Source organism: Rousettus aegyptiacus, unplaced genomic scaffold, assembly GCF_014176215.1.
Source record: "Rousettus aegyptiacus isolate mRouAeg1 unplaced genomic scaffold, mRouAeg1.p scaffold_m13_p_2, whole genome shotgun sequence".
In the NCBI taxonomy this organism is placed as follows: domain Eukaryota; kingdom Metazoa; phylum Chordata; class Mammalia; order Chiroptera; family Pteropodidae; genus Rousettus; species Rousettus aegyptiacus.
This window is the reverse complement of record NW_023416295.1, coordinates 164,368,327-164,386,176: the sequence shown is the minus strand read 5'-3', so window position 1 is coordinate 164,386,176 and position 17,850 is coordinate 164,368,327. Positions and strand designations below refer to the sequence as shown.

General features: G+C 36.8%; 2 protein-coding genes and 1 pseudogene across 7 annotated transcripts in view; 2 read left to right on the top strand and 1 right to left on the bottom strand.

The window, feature by feature from the left end:
- Positions 1–7,968, top strand: part of APPL2 (adaptor protein, phosphotyrosine interacting with PH domain and leucine zipper 2) — a 40,414-nt gene extending 32,446 nt beyond the window's left edge. The window contains exons 15-21 of one of the 2 annotated variants that reach the window (XM_036237388.1): positions 414–572; positions 738–790; positions 2,482–2,656; positions 4,408–4,444; positions 4,648–4,788; positions 5,575–5,622; positions 7,033–7,968. In XM_036237388.1, the coding sequence (XP_036093281.1) occupies positions 414–572; positions 738–790; positions 2,482–2,656; positions 4,408–4,444; positions 4,648–4,788; positions 5,575–5,622; positions 7,033–7,059 (640 nt within the window). In that variant the 3' untranslated portion in view covers positions 7,060–7,968. Of the gene's footprint in view, positions 1–413; positions 573–737; positions 791–2,481; positions 2,657–4,407; positions 4,445–4,647; positions 4,789–5,574; positions 5,623–6,818 lie in introns of both variants that reach the window. The other variant, XM_016127058.2, reaches the window with a different exon arrangement.
- Positions 1,433–1,550, top strand: LOC118614176 (annotated as a pseudogene).
- A 4,340-nt stretch (positions 7,969–12,308) lies between the features above and the next one.
- WASHC4 (WASH complex subunit 4) overlaps positions 12,309–17,850 on the bottom strand; it is a 54,843-nt gene continuing 49,301 nt past the window's right edge. For 3 of the 5 annotated variants that reach the window (XM_036237387.1, XM_016127028.2, XM_016127029.2), the window contains 4 exons: positions 17,681–17,777; positions 16,883–17,079; positions 16,466–16,562; positions 12,309–14,574 (listed from right to left, as the gene is read on the bottom strand). In XM_036237387.1, the coding sequence (XP_036093280.1) occupies positions 14,507–14,574; positions 16,466–16,562; positions 16,883–17,079; positions 17,681–17,777 (459 nt within the window). In that variant the 3' untranslated portion in view covers positions 12,309–14,506. The remainder of the gene's footprint in view (positions 14,575–16,465; positions 16,563–16,882; positions 17,080–17,680; positions 17,778–17,850) is intronic. The other 2 variants (XM_016127026.2, XM_016127027.2) reach the window with 2 other exon arrangements.

Below are 17,850 nucleotides of genomic sequence, written 5' to 3'. Positions count from 1 at the left end.
GGAATCAGAGCCAGGCTGTGGTTGACCGGTAGGCCAAGGTGCGTGGTTCGTTTAGCTGACATTTTGACTACCTACTGTGTACCAAGTAATAAATATGATTTAGCTATAGCCCCTGCCTTCAAAATCCTGTCTCACCAGGAAAAGAAAATCGATAGATAATGCAATAGGGAGTAAAACACAGTACAGAATGCTATGCGGCAGAGCTGAGTGGGTAGTGGGAAGATCTGAAGGACTTTACCAAGGAATGAATGGCGTTTTACGAAGTTTTATTTGTAGAAATGGGTTGAAGCTTGACTGAAATCTTCCCCCTTGTCTACATCAGCAATTCAACATGTATTCATTTGATTGTAAAGGCATAAGATTAAAAGGGATTTGTTTGATTTTCTTTTTAACCCCTCCTGTTTATACTTCAGTGAGAACCCGGAAAATTCAGAGATGGAAAATGACAAGATCGTTCCCAAAGCAACAGTCAGTATACCTGAAGCCGAAGAACTGATTGCACCTGGAACACCTATTCAGTTCGACATTGTGCTTCCTGCCACAGAATTCCTCGATCAGAACAGAGGGAGCAGGTGTGTGCTGGGGGAGGTGGTTCTCTCCGGGAGATACGGAACTAGAAGTGAGATCTCGCGGCCCTACCCGCCTCCCAAGACTTGCCATTCTGCCTTAGCCTTCGCGTGTTAAGTGTCCTTTTAGCTGAAGGGGTCATGATTGTTGGCCTCTGGCTGTTCCCCTAGGCGTATCAACCCTTTTGGTGAAACTGAGGATGACACGTTTCCAGAAGCAGAAGGTAAGTGGTTAGTCTGGCGCGCTCATTCTTTACCGTGCACGAAATGAACAGGGCTGTTGTTCTAGAGGTGTGACATGTTCTAGAGAGCTGTGACTTGAAATACGAATTGAACTTATGACGCACAGACATTTCTCTATGAAAACTCACTAGGACACAAGCATTTAGGGCAGGTCTTTGGTACAAACTGAGGGGAAGCTGACAGATTTTCTACAGTCATTGCACCATTAACCACATGTATACCCTTTTTATAACTGCTGCATAGAAGGTTCCCATATCTAATATGAGAACTAAGTCAAAGGGGATAAAAATGATCATCTTAAAATGCAGTTTGGGTGAATCATAAATGTGTCGTTTCATTTTTAAAAACCCAAAGCACAAATAAATTCGTTCTTGAATTTGAAGATTACTTGAATAATATCTGTTCAAATTCATCTTTTTTTTGATTTACATTCTTATAATGTACATCAGAACATGCTCAAAAGAGCTGACCATAACCTGCTGTTCCCAGCCAAGGCAATTTTAGTAGCTACAGGTGCTAGCAAGACCTCATTTTAACACAGCAGCTTCATGACTGGGGCCTGAGACTATCATGAGAATAAAATGGTACCTATTTAAAAGTAGCACTTAAGAACTGGCACTCCTGTCTATGGCCATGCCACGCTGAACAAGCCCGGTCCTGTCTGATCTCGGCAGCTAAGCAGGGCCGGGCCTGGTCAGTACTTGGACAGGAGACCCCTAGGAAGACCAGGCGCTGTAGGCGTAAAAAATAAAAAATAAGGGATTGTTAGCTGACAAGATCCTTGCAATCTGTGAGGTCAACCAAAGGTTGCTTCGCCTTAAAAAATAAAAAAAAAAGTTGCCTCAAATGTGACTCTCCACTTGTATCTAGCTGACTTTTCATACAGTCCATACTGTTAACAGCCTATACAAAAACTTCCAAACTTGTTAAAACTCTTCATATGGCAATAACCACTTAAAACACATCAGTTATAGTTTCCTAGTGAATTAACTCATTATTTTTAGGGGCAAGGATAGTAATGGGAGGGCAAGTGAGCAAAAATGGTAGGTAAGTGAAATATTCTTACAGAAGAAGATCTCAAACCTTCTTCATGATCTTCTAGGTATGGTGCTGTTTCTCAGGTTTGTCAGGTCATATGCCATTATTAAGCTAATACTGGAAGTTCAATAAGCCAACTAGATCTGTTAATGATGGTCATCACTGCCCTTCAGTAATTAATAAAACCCAACATCAAGTCTTATTTTCTTCAGTTTTATTCTGCAAGAAGACGTAATCAGTGGGCCACAGTAATACACTTTATTGTCTAGTGGAAAAACCTTATTTTCAGAGGAAAGGTGCGATGCATCTACAGCCACCTCCATGTGGTCACCCAGTTTTAGTGCTAGGAGGATGTTCATCTGGTGCCGCCGCCTCATTTTATAGATGAAGAAAGAGGTGCTTTTCTGGTGTAGTTCCAGACAGACAAAATGTCAACAATAAGAGGTTGAGGGCTTTGGCAGTTTAAGGTTTATAAAAGCAGAGTATGGAGAAATTTTGGTGGAAAACCCTCTGTAGAAAGCCAGCCAAACCTGAGGTCTTGTGGCTATTCTCAGACCAGCACGGTGACATGGGGTGCAGATCAGCCCCAGGCAGGACGTGAACGTGACCCTGAGCCGAAAATGCTCTCTCGCAGATTCTCTTTTGCAGCAGATGTTTATAGTTCGGTTTTTGGGATCAATGGCAGTTAAAACAGACGCCACTACTGAAGTGATTTACGAAGCGATGAGACAGGTGCTGGCAGCCCGGGCTATTCATAACATCTTCCGAATGACAGAGTCCCATCTGATGGTCACCAGTCAGACTCTGAGGTACGTTGTTCCATTTTCCAGACTTTTCTTAGCGCTTCATCGGATTCCCCTTTAAGGCACATTTACCCATCTAGAATATTTGATTGGATTAAGATGCTACTCTGGTTTCTGCCCTGTTCCTTTTTATGTTTCAGCTTTGTGAGACGTATTAGAATATTAGAACGTGCTCCCTTAAAGACAAGAACTGATACTTGGAGATATTTAGTGATGAGTGAATCCTGTTCATAAGGTGCCATTACTCGAGAGTTACTCTGTATCTCAGAGTTTGAAAATGGAAGTTGTTTTTGTTTTTCATTTCCGAGAGGACTATTTATAAAATTTAACAGCAGTGAAAACAGGACCAGAACCTGCCTGAGACAGACTACCACAAGGAAAATCTGATATTTGTTGGGCTGAAAATAAAGAAGTCAGGCAATGTTAACTATGTGACTAGGGGGTTCAGGTAATAAGATCTGTATGAATAAAAAAATGGCAAACAGCTGCCAAGCCATGGTTAGCATAGGCTTTGCGTGGTCCTGTTTAGTACCGTAGCTATATGTAGCACCTGGAACATAACTAGTTTGAACTGAGATGTATGGTCAGTGTAGAATACCTACCAATCTTAGATCTCATATGACCCCTCTCCCAATCAAGAATGCAAAATATCTCTGAGTTTACATTATATGTCTAATTTTATATTATGTCTCCCAGTCAAGAATACAAAATACCTCTAATTTTATATTTTAGAACCATTAAGTAGGTATATTAAAATAATTTCACCCGTTTCATTTTTTTTAAATGTGACTGCTAGAAAAATTTATGTGTGAAAAATTTATCTATAGGACAGCAGCATTGTGTTAGAGCCAAAATGTCTAGGTTTATTCCTGACTTTGGCATTTATTAGTTGTATGACCATGACCGTGGGCAAGTTATTTAACCTCTCTGCCTCGATTTCTCAGCTATAATATGAAAATAACTTTATCCACACCCCATAGTGTTGTGATAAGGAAAGAATGAGTTAATACATGTAAAACATTTACAACTGTGACCTGTACTTAGCTTCAAAAATCGGAATATCATTTCTTCCATTCATTAAAATAAGTCCTTTTCATTTCCTTATAAACCTTATACTAGAATTAGGTTTTTATGAATAAGAGTTTATATTTATTAAAGTTTTCTCCACGTATGTCCTGGACCTTTTATAGGAATTGGCTCATTATTCTTATCTCCACCAAAAGCTTAAATATATGTAAGAACACTGTGAAAAACTAAGGCATAAAAAAACAGTCAAAATAAGTGCAAAGATATCCCACAGAATGGGAATAAGTATTTGCAAATCATATCTAATAAAGGTCTAGTATCCAAAATATACAAAGAAATCTTATAAATCAACAGAAAGACAAAGCCACCTAAAAAATGGATGGACTTAAGCAGGTATTTCCCCAAAGATGTACAATAGCCAACAAGTACATGAAAAGATTCTCAGCCATTTGTCATAAAGGAAATGTAAATCAATCCACAGTGAGATACCAACTCACACCACTAGGATGACTTTTTTTTAAAGGAAAATAAGTGTTGACAAGGTTCAGCAAAGGCAGAAACCAGGGCACGTGCTCCCTTCAGATGCTCACTTGGAGCTGTCTCACCTCGCCCTCAACCAGGCTTTGTATTTTCGTATCTGGAGGGTCCTTGTGTGACTTCATTCTCAACTTCTATAAACTCTTCTAAGTTTATTCAAGATTTGTGATATACTGAATCTCTTAAAATTTCAGGTTAATAGATCCTCAGACTCAAGTATCAAGGGCCAGTGTAAGTATCCTCATGCATACTAATTTTATGATTACTTCTTCATTCACCTTTATGACCGTCTTAAACAGAGTAGGCACTTTTATAAGTTTTATTTACCAAATTAAATGACAGTCATAGTGTACTTTTGTCCTTTTTCCATAGACAATGGTTTTGTCTGCTTATTTCATTTATTGTGTGGTATTCAGTCTGCTTATTTTTTCCAGTTCGAGCTTCCCAGCGTCACCCAGTTTGCTGCTCATCAGGAAAACAAGAGACTGGTTGGCTTTGTGGTCCGCGTGCCCGAATCCACAGGCGGAGAGTCCCTGAGCACGTACATTTTTGAAAGCAACTCAGAAGGCGAAAAGGTCTTATTTTTTTTTCATCTTAAGATTCCATAATATCTCAGTCCAAAGAGATGTATTCAAAGGTGTTTTTTGTACCACTCCTCTGGATGCTTAGTTGACCATTCTGCAAGTCCACGTTGAGGAGTTTAGATAATACCCCCTAGAAAGACCCCATTGAAAGAAATCTGGAGTGAAATTTCCCCGTGGGAATACATATCAACCAAATTAAGTGAATGAAGAACTTTAATGGTGAGATATAATTGTTTAGTAGTGTTTTCAGGAAATGTTAAAAGCAGTTCCCCTCAAAGCTATTCTTTTTTTAAAAAGTTAAAGCAAAAGTTACAGTGGAGAAAAACCTAGTTTTAGCAAACCAAGAAAGCAGACATCAAGAAAATACATCTCACTGTTGTTTACTATGAAAAACTCTGTGACAGTATTTGCTACTTAAAATTAATCAACCCTCTTAGCAAGTATCTGTTTGCCACTGTGTGTATGAATAAGCGGTGGCTAAATATGGTAAAAAGAGAAAGGGAACAAGTATCCCGTTAAGAATTTTAAACACTGGAGTAACTTCAGTTTCCACTTACCTGCTTGTTTTTGTACACACTAACTGGCAGCAGGAGACGAGGACAGGCGGACGTTCACCTTCAGAGCCCCGGGTGATGCGTCTCCTACAGCCAGGTCCTCTGTCCCCACGTTGACGTGAGCAGACAGTGACCTCACTGTACTTGCACAATCGATATTTTTTTCTAAAATTCTTTATCCTTTTCTACCTTTGCCAAACACCTCTTTTTTTGTCTTTTGCAGATATGTTATGCTATTAATTTGGGGAAAGAAATCATTGAGGTTCAAAAGGTAAGGTACCTTTTAGTGCTGGTTGGTGCTGGTTTAACAACTGCTCAAAAGATACCTATACACATATTGGAATTTCTCTCAACAAGAGAAACAATGCTTCCTTGGCAGTGTGGCCAAGTTTGGGATTTCCTGTTAAGCATTCTAACCACATTTTTGATCAGCTAGTTCCACAGTCACTGGTAACACGTGGAGTTTTTAATATACGTCACTGCTACAGCTCTTGCTTTATCTTTTTTTGTTTTGGCTGCTTTTTTAGATTTCCTGTCTTTCAGATTGAGACGGTACAAAATTAAGTATCTACCATGTGCTCAGACCTTCCTGTCCTTCAGCAGCTTAGGATCCTCCATTCACCCAACACGTTTCCAAGAGCCAGATTTGTATGAGAAAAACCCTGGAGTTGTAGCAGTGAGCAAGACAGACACAGTTCCTGCCCCAGGGGGCTCTGCAGAGTTCTGCATTGTCTAGTAAAACTTTCTGTAGTGATGGAAAATATGCAGATGGAATGCGGCTAGTGTGACTGAGGAACTGGATTTTTAAATTTAATTAAATTTAAATAGTGACAAGCAGCTAGTGGGTACTGTATCAGCATGGTTCTAGTCTGCGAGGGAGGGCAGGAGGACCGAGAACTGAGACTGACATCCGTGAAGTAATGACAAGCGCTGCAAGTCAGTGTTTTGTTACAGACCAGGGCTTGGCAGACCTTTCTGTAAAGGGCCAGATCGTCAGTCTTTTGGCCTTACCATCTCTGTGAGTCAACTCTGCTGTTAACACAAACGCAGCCACAGATAGTATGCACATGCATGGGCAGGGCGATGTTCCAATAAAACGTTTACAGAAACAAGCAGTGAGCCAAATGCCCACAGTTTGCCAACTCTTAGTATAGATTAAAAAAGACAGGTGTTTAAAGACAGAAGGCAAAGGTGTATTGTGAAGGAAGTTCCTCTCTGGACTCTTTCTGGGAAGATGATTATGATTTGGCTATGTAAATGATATTTTGGCTGAGGGGAAAACCTAGGCCCAGATTCTAGGAGTAATGCAATTGAGTGTTTTCCAGAGAAACAGAGACCCATCTGAAGGCATACACAGACAGGAAGGAATGTGGCTAGATAACAGAACATAATGAAAGCCAACCCAAAGGGGTTTTAAGTGCATTTTAAGTGTTTCCTTTTCTCCTTCTTAAACTTTCCTAACTTCAGGATCCGGAAGCATTGGCTCAATTAATGCTGTCCATACCACTAACCAATGATGGAAAATATGTACTATTAAACGATCAACCAGATGACAGTGACGGAAATCCAAGTGAAAATAGAGGCGCAGAATCTGAAGCCTAACTCTCTTGCGCCTTTGGGGGAAGAGCACCCAGGAAGGAGAGCTACCTCCCTAAGGGTTTTCAACTTCTCTGATACACAGGCGCACGACCTGGTTTCAGAACGCTGACAGTCACGTGTGGAATGTACTCTCAATGCCTTGGTACAGAGACTTGGGAGGGAAACAGTAAGAAATGGTTGACAACATTCCTACCCATCTACAAATGTTAATTTAGGTGCTTTGTGGTAAGTCTTTTCTTAGATTGTTATTGTTCAGCGCTCAAATGAAAGTTATGAGAAAATGCAGTGTTCACTTTATTTGAATGTCATCTTTTTAGTTTCCAGTATCCTTTTTTTAAAATGGTAAAAGCCTAGATTGATAAACACTAAATATTTCCTATTAATATAATCTATTTTTGTATTTTACTTAATAAGCTTTAAGTGCCTGTCATTCTGAAAATTGTATTTATAATCAAGCTTGTCTCATAATTGGACCTAATAGCATTAATTTGTGCAGTTAGGTGACGAGCCCTGCTTTGAGGCCGGAACACTAGCAGAAATGCAGGTCTAGTTTTGATAATTGCCCTAGACATGCAGTAAAAAGACTAGCAGATGAGTACGACAAAAGATATTTAATTTTACATTACACAGAAGTGGAACCTTAATGAACCAGCATTAAGAAGTTTACAGTCCTTTAGATATTTACTGTTTTTAGTGGTGGATCACCATGGACAGGGTATAGCTCTACCAGGTCCTGTTTCTTCTGAGCCAGACCCTCCTCAAGGAAGGGACCAGTTAATTTTAAGTCACTTGAAGCACAGCTGGTCATGGGGCTTGGTATAAAGTTCCTATTTCCACCCCTGACATAATTCAGTTCCTGGCAACTCAGCCCGATCCACCATTCCTTCTGACCCGGAAATAAGTATAATGAATTGGTACCATGTGTTTAATTATAACCAGGTTCAACAGAATATCATTGTCTTTGTAATGAATTAACCTAGCAGTAAATGCTAGCAAATAAAATCTATCATTCTGTTTCTTTTGCTTTCTGTGGTTATTTTCTAGAATATCCTTGGAAGAAAACTAAAGTCAGTTCTGTAGCTTTAACAGTTAATTTCCAAAAAATTAGGGCATAATGAAATCACAACAGAGGGGGATGATAATCAAAAAACCTGTATTCAATGTTAGTGGAATAATGTGATCTCAATACCAGGTTTTAAAAGGTGTTTTTAAAATGGTAGATAAAACAACTTTTGCAACCTCAAATTAGGTTGTTATACAGGGTCCACCTGAGGAATCCATGTTTATAGTGCATACACCGTCAGAGACATGATGGGCTGGTCTGGTCTGAGCCAACATGAGATGATACACCACAAAATTATGAGTTCAGTGCTAACTAATGCCTCACAGATTTGCAGAGCATAATTAGATCAGGAATTCTCTGCTAGGCTACAAGAGCCATGGTCCCCTGGATGTCTTTTGCTCACTTAGAACTGTTCAGGGTGGAAAGAATCTCAAGACATGAACAATATTGTTGAAAACTAAAATCTTTTAACAATTAAAAAAAAAAATTAAGAATGTGTGGCTTAACTATGCCACAAAGCATGTAAATCATAAGAAAAACAAAGACAAATTCAATACATTCAAACTAACTTCACAAAAACACCACACAATGAAAAAATTAACTGAGCATATTAGCAAGCACACGACTGACAAAAAATTACTATGCAGACTATATAAAATATTCCCATAATTAAAAGATAAACTGGAAAAAAAAAAGTCATGAAGGCATTTCATAGAATAAAAAGAGTTCTTAAAGAGAAATACGTTCGGTTTCATATACTCAAGGAAATGCAAATTAAAACCACACTGTGATATAATATGGACTGCAGAAATTCACCTGTTGGAGGGCTGGAGCAACGGGGAATCTCATCCATGCATGGATGGGAGTGCAGTTTGGCGTTCTTTCTAATAAACTCGCAAACGACACGGACCCTACCACTAGCAGATTCACTTGTGGGTACACATCCTAGAGGAACTCAACACACATACCCAGACACATACAGTAACGGTTACAGTACCCCAAATCCGGAAGTAACCCAAATGTCAACAGAATAGATAAAATATCTATTCACATAACAATACTAGAGAAGTAAAACTAAATGAATGTTAACTATATATATCAACAAATGAATTTCAAAAATGAGGAATTAAAGCCATATTGGCATATAGTAAAAATCCATTTATACTAACTTAAAAACATGCAAAAATATTCAAAAAAACATGTTGCAATGCTAGAGGAAAGCAAGAAAGAGGCGCCAACATTCTGCACTGTAGTTTTCTCTGCGAAAGGGAGCTGGGAGGAGGGGGAGCAAGGGGAGCGTGCGTCTGAGACGGTGCCGTAATAGGCTCTCAGCCTACGGCTACCCTGGTTACTATTTTTATTCTCCAAACAGTACAGACATATATACTCTTGCATGTGTCATGTATTTTAAAATAATTTTTAAGTTTAGAAACAGTCGGTGACTTACCCTTTCTCCCAACTTACTGAAATGTGTATTAATACATATGAAAGCACTCCAAAAAATTAACATGTGCCATGTAAAAGAAAGGTGGGATGGGAAATAGGACCTTTTTATTAGCCAGCTATCCTCACCAATTTTCATCATTTCCCAGTGCTGCCCTGATTGGTTAGCGCCTGTCAGACTGCCTTCTTTAGGGAAGTGCGGGACCTGCCTTACATTGTCTCTATGCTTAGCTATTTAAAAAAGGAATCATTTATATGAGACCCACTTGGAGTCAAATTCAGGCTGTTTATCTTCAAACTTTTCCACCTAAAAGAGTAATAACAGTACCAGCTGACGATTATATGCCAAGTGCACTGCTGCCTATGAGAGTGATCGTAATAGCTAATATTTATAGCACTGTTCCTGATACATGAAGTGCTTTACACGAGTTAATCCAATCATCCATCCATCAGCTACACGTCGTTATCTCTGTTGTGCAGAAGTGTAGCACAGAGGTGTCAAGCAGCAAACCAAGATTCAAACCCCCCCCAAGGCCTGACCCCAGTCTATGCTGCTAACCACTATGTGATATATACATACATGTATACAGTTATATACATGCACATACATGTATGTACATACATACACACATATGTATCACAGATAACCAGAAACAAAGCATCAAACATCAAAAAGAGTAAAATGCCTAGGAATGAATTTAACCCAGGATGTGAAAGACCTGTATATCGAAAACTAAATGGAAAGATATTCCACGCTCATGGATTGGAAGAATACTGTTAAAATGTCCATAGTACCAAAAGCAACACACAGATTCAATGCAATCCCTATCAAAATTCCAATGGCAATTTTCATAGAAATATAACAAACGGTCCTAAAATTTGTATGGAACCATAAATAACCCCAAACAGCCAAAGCAACCCTGAGAAGAACAAAACTGGAAGAATCACACTCCCTGATTTCAGACTATATTACAAAGCTATAGCATTATAACAGTATGGTATTGGCATAAAGACACAGATCAATGGGACAGAATAGAGAAAACTACACATATATGGACAATATACAACAAAGGAGCCAATAATATACAATGGGGAAAGGATAGTCTCATCCATAAATGGTCAGGAAAACTGGACCACTCTTATACCACATAAAAATTGACTCAAAATGGATTAAAGACTTGAAAATAAGACCTGAAACCATAAATTTAGAAGAAAACATAGGCAGTAATCTCCTTAATATAGGTCTTGGTGATGATTTTTCTTTAAATCTGACACCAAAAGCAAAAGAAACAAAAGCAAAAACAAGTGGGACTACATCAAACTAAAACGATTCTGCACAGCAAAGGAAACTCAACAAAACTAAAGGCAACCTACTGAATGAGAGAAAATATAGCTGATTAAGGGGCACTAATACCCATAATAGACCTCCCACAACTCAGCAGTAAAACAATCTGACTGAAAAATAAATGGGCAACAGGTATATGAAAAAAATGCTCAGCATCATTAATCATCAGAGAAATGAAAATCAAAACCACATTTCACACCTGTTAGATGGCTATCATCAAAAAAACAAAAAATAACTTGACAAGAATGTAGAGCAAAGAGACCCCTGTTGGTGAAGTAAGATGGTGCAGCCACTGTGGAAAACAGTATGGAAATTCCTCAAAAAATTACAGAACCGCTATACGATCCAGCAATCTCACTTCTGGGTATGGGTTATTTATTCAAAAACTGATTAGAAAAAGATATATGCAACCCGATGTATAAACTCTTCCCCCTCACTTTAATGCTAGCATTACGATCGAATTTCACTACACACAGATCTTAACATGTTATAGAAAATACAGTCCTTAAAGATCTCAGAATGGTGGCATCAGATCTATACTGAAGAGACAATAAATTTCATCTACTTTCCTATGTCTCCACTGATGAGAACTGGAGCTATCAAGTAAACCTGGTGCTAAAGAAGAGCCAGGCTATTAAAATAGAAGAAAATATCCACAAACTTACCCCATAGGCTTTTTAAATACTACATATAAGAACTTTTTGTGTAAACTAAACTCTAACTGCCATCACCATATGAGTTTACTGGATAGTCCTATGGCTTCACTTCATCTCTACAGCTTCCACTTATTCTGGGTTGCTTTTTAACTGAAATCTTTGACAATCTGTTAAAATTGTTCCTAACATCTAAAAACCTTTGTTTAAAAACAATTGACATGTTATTAAAACTCCCTTGAGAAAAGGAATCTCATCAGTCTACAACTCCTACAACCTTAGCAGAAAAAAGAATTTCAATTATTAAAGTCTACCTAGTAACTTTTAGCCAACCCAGCATAAAAGAGAAACATGATGATGTATGTGATGGTATTACATCATCTTTCCCACAAACTTAAACATTTACTACCTCAGAAAAGGAGCAGCATTCAGACCTCGACAAGGACGATTTCTCCTGTTATTTAAAAGGCTAATAAATGTCTCATCTCCAGTGTAATATTGTTTCAGTTCAACTTGATTGCAAATGGCACTACAGTTATTTCTAACATTAAATACTGCAAACTAATGATCCTTTCCCAGGATTAGGATTTAAATATTCATGTGCCTTTTACATGAAAACAACAAGCAATAGAAAGATCAAGAATGTACAAAGGAAAAAGAACAAAAATCTTCACTTGAGATATATGAAGAGGAGCCAATACCGATTTTATACTTGAAATTTGTGCCTATGTGCATGCAAGTATTTTTTTAAAGATAAATTCCATATATTTCATTAGATTAGAGGAACTCCAAAAAGGTTAATGTTAACTACTGGTTTAAGATATTCAATTATGAACATAAACATCCAGGGGAAGTAAGTTTTTGAAATTGTATTTATTAATGTTTTATTATACATATTATATTCTATTAGAATTGAGGAAGGGGAAGCCCCACTTAAGTGAGGTAACAAACTTGCCATCTTTTACAAAATTTAATTAGAACTGACATGTTATGGTTAGTCCTTAATTCCTGAGAATTTGAACATTAAGTTTTCTGTGAATGTACAATGAAAGCTCACACTAACTTTACAGTATGTCTGAAAAAAAGGAAAATATTAACAATATGTTAACATGAACCATCATCCAAATGCGTATATTAACTTAGGTAGGAACCACTCAAGCCCTGTTAATCCGCACTTCAATAACATTTAAATGCTTAATCTTTGTTCAGAAATTTTATTTTAAATATGTGATCTTATTATACTTTATCCAGACTGCAAACTAAAGGCAAAAAAATAATCTGTCACTTTCTTCTCAATTGTAGGTATCCACAGAGTTAGCATGTGAAGTCTGCGTAGTATTGATAATGGACAGACATCTGATTCTCTTCTAATTATAATTTTATCCTTTTAAAAAGAGATGATTTTAGGGAAGTTAGAGAAGAAAAACAGAAAAGCAATAGTGTTTGCTATGAAATGGTGATAAATTTGATATAATCCAATGCAAGATCATTAACAGAAACATTCACAATAATGAAAATATAAATTATTAATTATGCAGCATGCTTTAGGGCCATTTCTACAGTTAGTATGAATTATAAATATTAAATGCCTTTAATCCAGTCATTGCCCATAATTTAGTAAGTCATGTTTATATAATCAAAAACAAAATAACAAACAAAAAAACCACAGTTCCTACCTATTCTGTTTCTTCTGACTTTTAACAGTGAAAGCGTTTATCTTGGGCTGGGAAAATAACCCTGACCATAACCATGGATACAGGGCATTGTATACCTGTTCCAAAAGCTAGATGGAAATCAAACAACAATGTTAGAATTACTTGCAGGATTTACCCAAAGAAATGCTTAATAGGCAAGTGCAATGGAAAATCAAATTATTTCCCAAAATGATGTTACTACTACATGTAAAGTTTCAAACTTAGTTTTCATTGTAAAAGTATCACTGTATTATATATTAAAAGATGATAGGCCATGATTAACCATTTAACTATTAACTGACAATCTTTACAAAAAATAAAGCTAGCAGCTTGCTGGGAACTAAATTTACTCAAAATCTTTCTATGCTTTATAAAGTAGTAAATGATTTAATTCATTAGCACTTTATTCTCACAGTGGTAAATTTTTAAAAGCCTGCACAGTGCTTAATATGATGACTTAGATTATACTTGGTTTGAATAAAAAGTCTGCCCAAACCATCACCAAGATTTCGATTCAACCTCATGAGGAAGAAACCTGAGTCTGGTTGCAGAAATAAGAATTCATTCAGTTTTCCTCTGATATCATACATAGGGCCTTCAACCAAAAGTGAAGCTTCAAGTAGGACTCTATGGCTTTATCTGAATTTTCTTTCATCTCGTGTATTAAGTAAGTCTTAAATTTAAAGCAGTTGTAGATTAAATGTTCTCAAAACAATGTAAACTAGTTATAACATATCTCACCAAGGACACCAGCAGCTCGTGAGTCACAAGAAATTAACAATGAATGTTTATACTATACATAAAGGGTACATAACACGCTTGTGCCTCACCTCTAGTATCAAAACCATCTTCATATATTCTTTTTATGAGAACATTGATATGTATGCTCCATTAATTTTAGGCTCAATTCCTTTTGTTTAAACATATATTTACTGGCTGTACATAGTGTATGCATTGAATTTCCAATGACTGGACAAATATGGATCAAAGACCTATGCAAATAGAAATTATAAACATTCATGTAGATTACAAGAGATCTGAGGTGGCAGTTTAGGAGTTTGGATTGGCCCTTCTATAAATTCACTTCAAATAACTGTTTGTAGGCACATCTTCTAGCCTGAAGTCCAGGCAAAAATACAGCTTTAAAAATCTCATTCTCAATCTTTGAAAAGTAGAGCCTTTGGACGAAGAATGGACTTAGCTTTAGAGCACTGCCTTAAAAGAGCTGCAACATCTAAACATTTCCCAGGGATGTGGCCCAGGAAACACTTCGTCATTAGCTTACTAATGTCCACGTCACTGGCAATAGCACTGACACAATTCTGATGATTTCATAGGAACACTGCATACCATCAACATCATTTGACAACAGGATCTGCAGGAACAGTGTGGTCGGACAGGTCTCCACTGTTCGTCGTAGTCTCTTCTAGAAGCATACATGAAAATAATATTGGACATATTTATGTTCATTTAAAAAAATGAATTGAGAATAAAATTCAGAAGAGCTGTGTTGCTCGATTTCAAATTAAGAAAATGTTTTATCTACCAAATATCTAACATTAATCACAAATTGTATCTAGATTACCTCAATTTTTGAAAAATCTAGGCTAAATATTGCAAATACAACCTTTTGACTGGTTCTTAATGAGGGTACAGATTTGTGAAAGATCAGAACAGCTTCCGGGGCACGCTCCCCATAGCCGGGGCAAGAAACCACTCTTACAGTGCATGCTGGTACAGAGAAATGTGGCAGCAAATCCACATATAAAATTGTCCAGAATGAACAACTTCCCATTTGTATTTGTAATTTATTTTTAAAAGCAGCTTTTATTATGATTATGATAAAATGAATTCTTTGCTTTTTGTGCAAATTCACATGCACATATTTAATTAACAGACAAAAACTATTTGATTCACGGATCCAGCAACTCGGACACACATCTCTAAGTGCCTTTAGCTAGAATCCTAAAACACAACAATTGGGGCATTTGAGTGATATACAGCAACCAAAATTTTAAAGAGTTCCTTAAAAGGAACAAAGTCTAAAAGCAAGGTACTCCATGAGCCTGAAAGGTTTGTTTTGTGTTAATGCTTTAGGGTTTTAAAGTAAACATCCAACTGCATAGTATGCCCAGCCCCCTGGGGCTGGAGAAAGGTTCTGGCACAGGAAACGCCTGAGCAGAACCTAAATGATAACTGAGTTTCTCCCTAATTTAGATTATACTGACTCGAATTCTTCCAAATGGCTTTGCTAAATATTATCTTAGCCTTGAAAATGAACCCAAACATAATTTTTCATTTATTAAATACAGAGTATCAGCCTGAAATTTTTCAAGCACACAATCTTTATTTACTGAGTCTAGATTCCAAAAATGCCTGCATATGCTCCTTAATAATATTTAATTTAGCATTGTTAGTGAATATTTTTGATATATCTATCCAACTAAATTACCTCTGTTCAGTATTAAAAATGTTTTAAATTTAACTGACAAAATAACATTAATAAAAACATTGTATTTTTTGAAATGTTTTATGTTTAGATTTATGAAATACAAGAAAAAAGAAAAAAGAGCGAACAAGAAAACTGTTAACTCAGTTGCTATGACAGAAAAAAGGAAGCGTACATTCCTTAGAGAGGACAATTGTTCCTAAACTTCAAATCTGAGAGAAGTGTATCGTGGGGGCTCCTAAAGTATGAAACACTGAGCAGTGTTCTGAAACACTGAAATATGTAAATACTTTCCCACCATCCTACATAGAATACAATGGACAGAATCCTTTCCTTAATGACCCAAGTTCACTGACATGGCTGTGGGTTATTATGGCTACACTACACTCTGACTCTTCAAGGCTGGGCTACAGAGGAGAGGAGGATCTGTTCCTATGTCACTAAACAGCCCCTACTATTCTATACCTTCTTAATCACCTGACCCATCTCATCTCATTAGGTCAATGCCTCGTCAGCAGCAGCTCTGCCTTCAGCAACATTATTCATGCTCCTCCTCTAAACTGTCCCTTCTTACCTGATACAGGCTGAGGGGTGAAAGAAAACACACTGAGCTTGTTAACTTTATTTAAATTAAGAGTAGATGAATGCAACCGCATAGTTACCTCAGAATGAAACACATAACCTATGTATCTTTCTTCTCAATTTCACAAATGATCCACGTAGACTATTTTTTAAAGACATTTCTTGTCTATATTATTTTTCAAAAGGAAAAGGAAGCTGGGAGTCTGACCAGATAAAATGAGGGGTTAGTGTCTACTCTCTTAAAGAAAGATTTATTGGTCTTGCCAAATTTAAGCTGCTCACTGACCTTCCTTCTTCTTTTCTTGGTTTTCTTCAGCTGCAGTCTTGTCAGCTCTGAAGAAAATTCTTGCACTGCTCAGTGAGAAATAGAGCAATTCAAATTCCTAAGTAAATAAAAAGAATTTAAAATAAAAGCTGAAAATACTTACTGTAGCAGAATATCAAAATTATCATATTTAATGACTTATAATTTCTAAAAAGTTCTAGTGGAAATCATAAATACAGAAACTGAACTAAGTAATCCATCCATTTTAAAGATCTGAGTCAAATGGCTTCCAAATACCATTCGTTTTAAAATAGATTATTACCACTACTCGTCTCACTCGTTAAAATGGGGGTTTTCATAAGATTTGTTTTTTTCAGATACTGTGAAGTAATGAATATCAAAAAGCCAAAGCAGAATTAACTGTTATTCTCCACTAACCTGCAGACACACATCAAGGCGCTTCTGAGTGAGATTCATAGTCTGCAGTAGTTTTTCATCTTGACTAGTTGACTGTACATTCTGTTGCTTAGCAACAGCTCTTATCTCCTTCAGGTACTTCTCTCTAACAGATTGGAACCAGTGAAGAGAGTCAAATTCCTGGTACTGATCCAAAAGCTTCAGAATGTAAGCCACACCTGCAGACATTAGCAAAACCAGAAGAAAATTACAATGAGTATAGAAGTTGTGTTCTACTCCACCAATAATTCCTAATATTAAGCTAACCATTTTTAATTATCCTCTCTTATATTGCTTTTACAGCAAAATAAGTCTAGCAACATGATTTAATTCTTCCTTAAAAAAAAAAAAAAAGATGTGAAAGTATAAAGGAGGAAAAAGCAGCAAGAAGAAAAAAGAAATAACATGACTATGAAAATCACCTGGAAGTAACATATAATTTACAAGGGTGGGGAAAAAATTTCACTGCTAAATAGACAGCAATGGAGGAAGCTACAGAGAAATCAGGGAAACTACAAGATGCTAAGACTGTAAAACAAAACTTAAATATAGGTCCAACTAGCCTAAGTGATTAGCAATACCATATACCAAGGGGGCAAGAGAATGATGATAGTTATAAATTTTTAAAAATAAGTATCAGATGACCCAGCTAAAAAGTAAATACTACCTGTGAAAAATAGATCTACAGAGAAAAACAAACCTATTCTTAAGCAAATCTCTCTAAAAAACCATTATAAGATGAATATAAAATAAATGGGAAAACAATTCCATTAAGCTTACCCATCGCAAAGCCATCATCAGTAAAAGCAGCTCCTAGTTTATTTTTTTTATTCAATTTTTCCTTGCAACTAATGGAATGCTCTACAAAGTTGAGAGTCTAAAAAGATATAATGACATGTTAGAGAAACAACTGTGCTAAAAAATCTTGACAACTAAAGTTCCTACCTAAA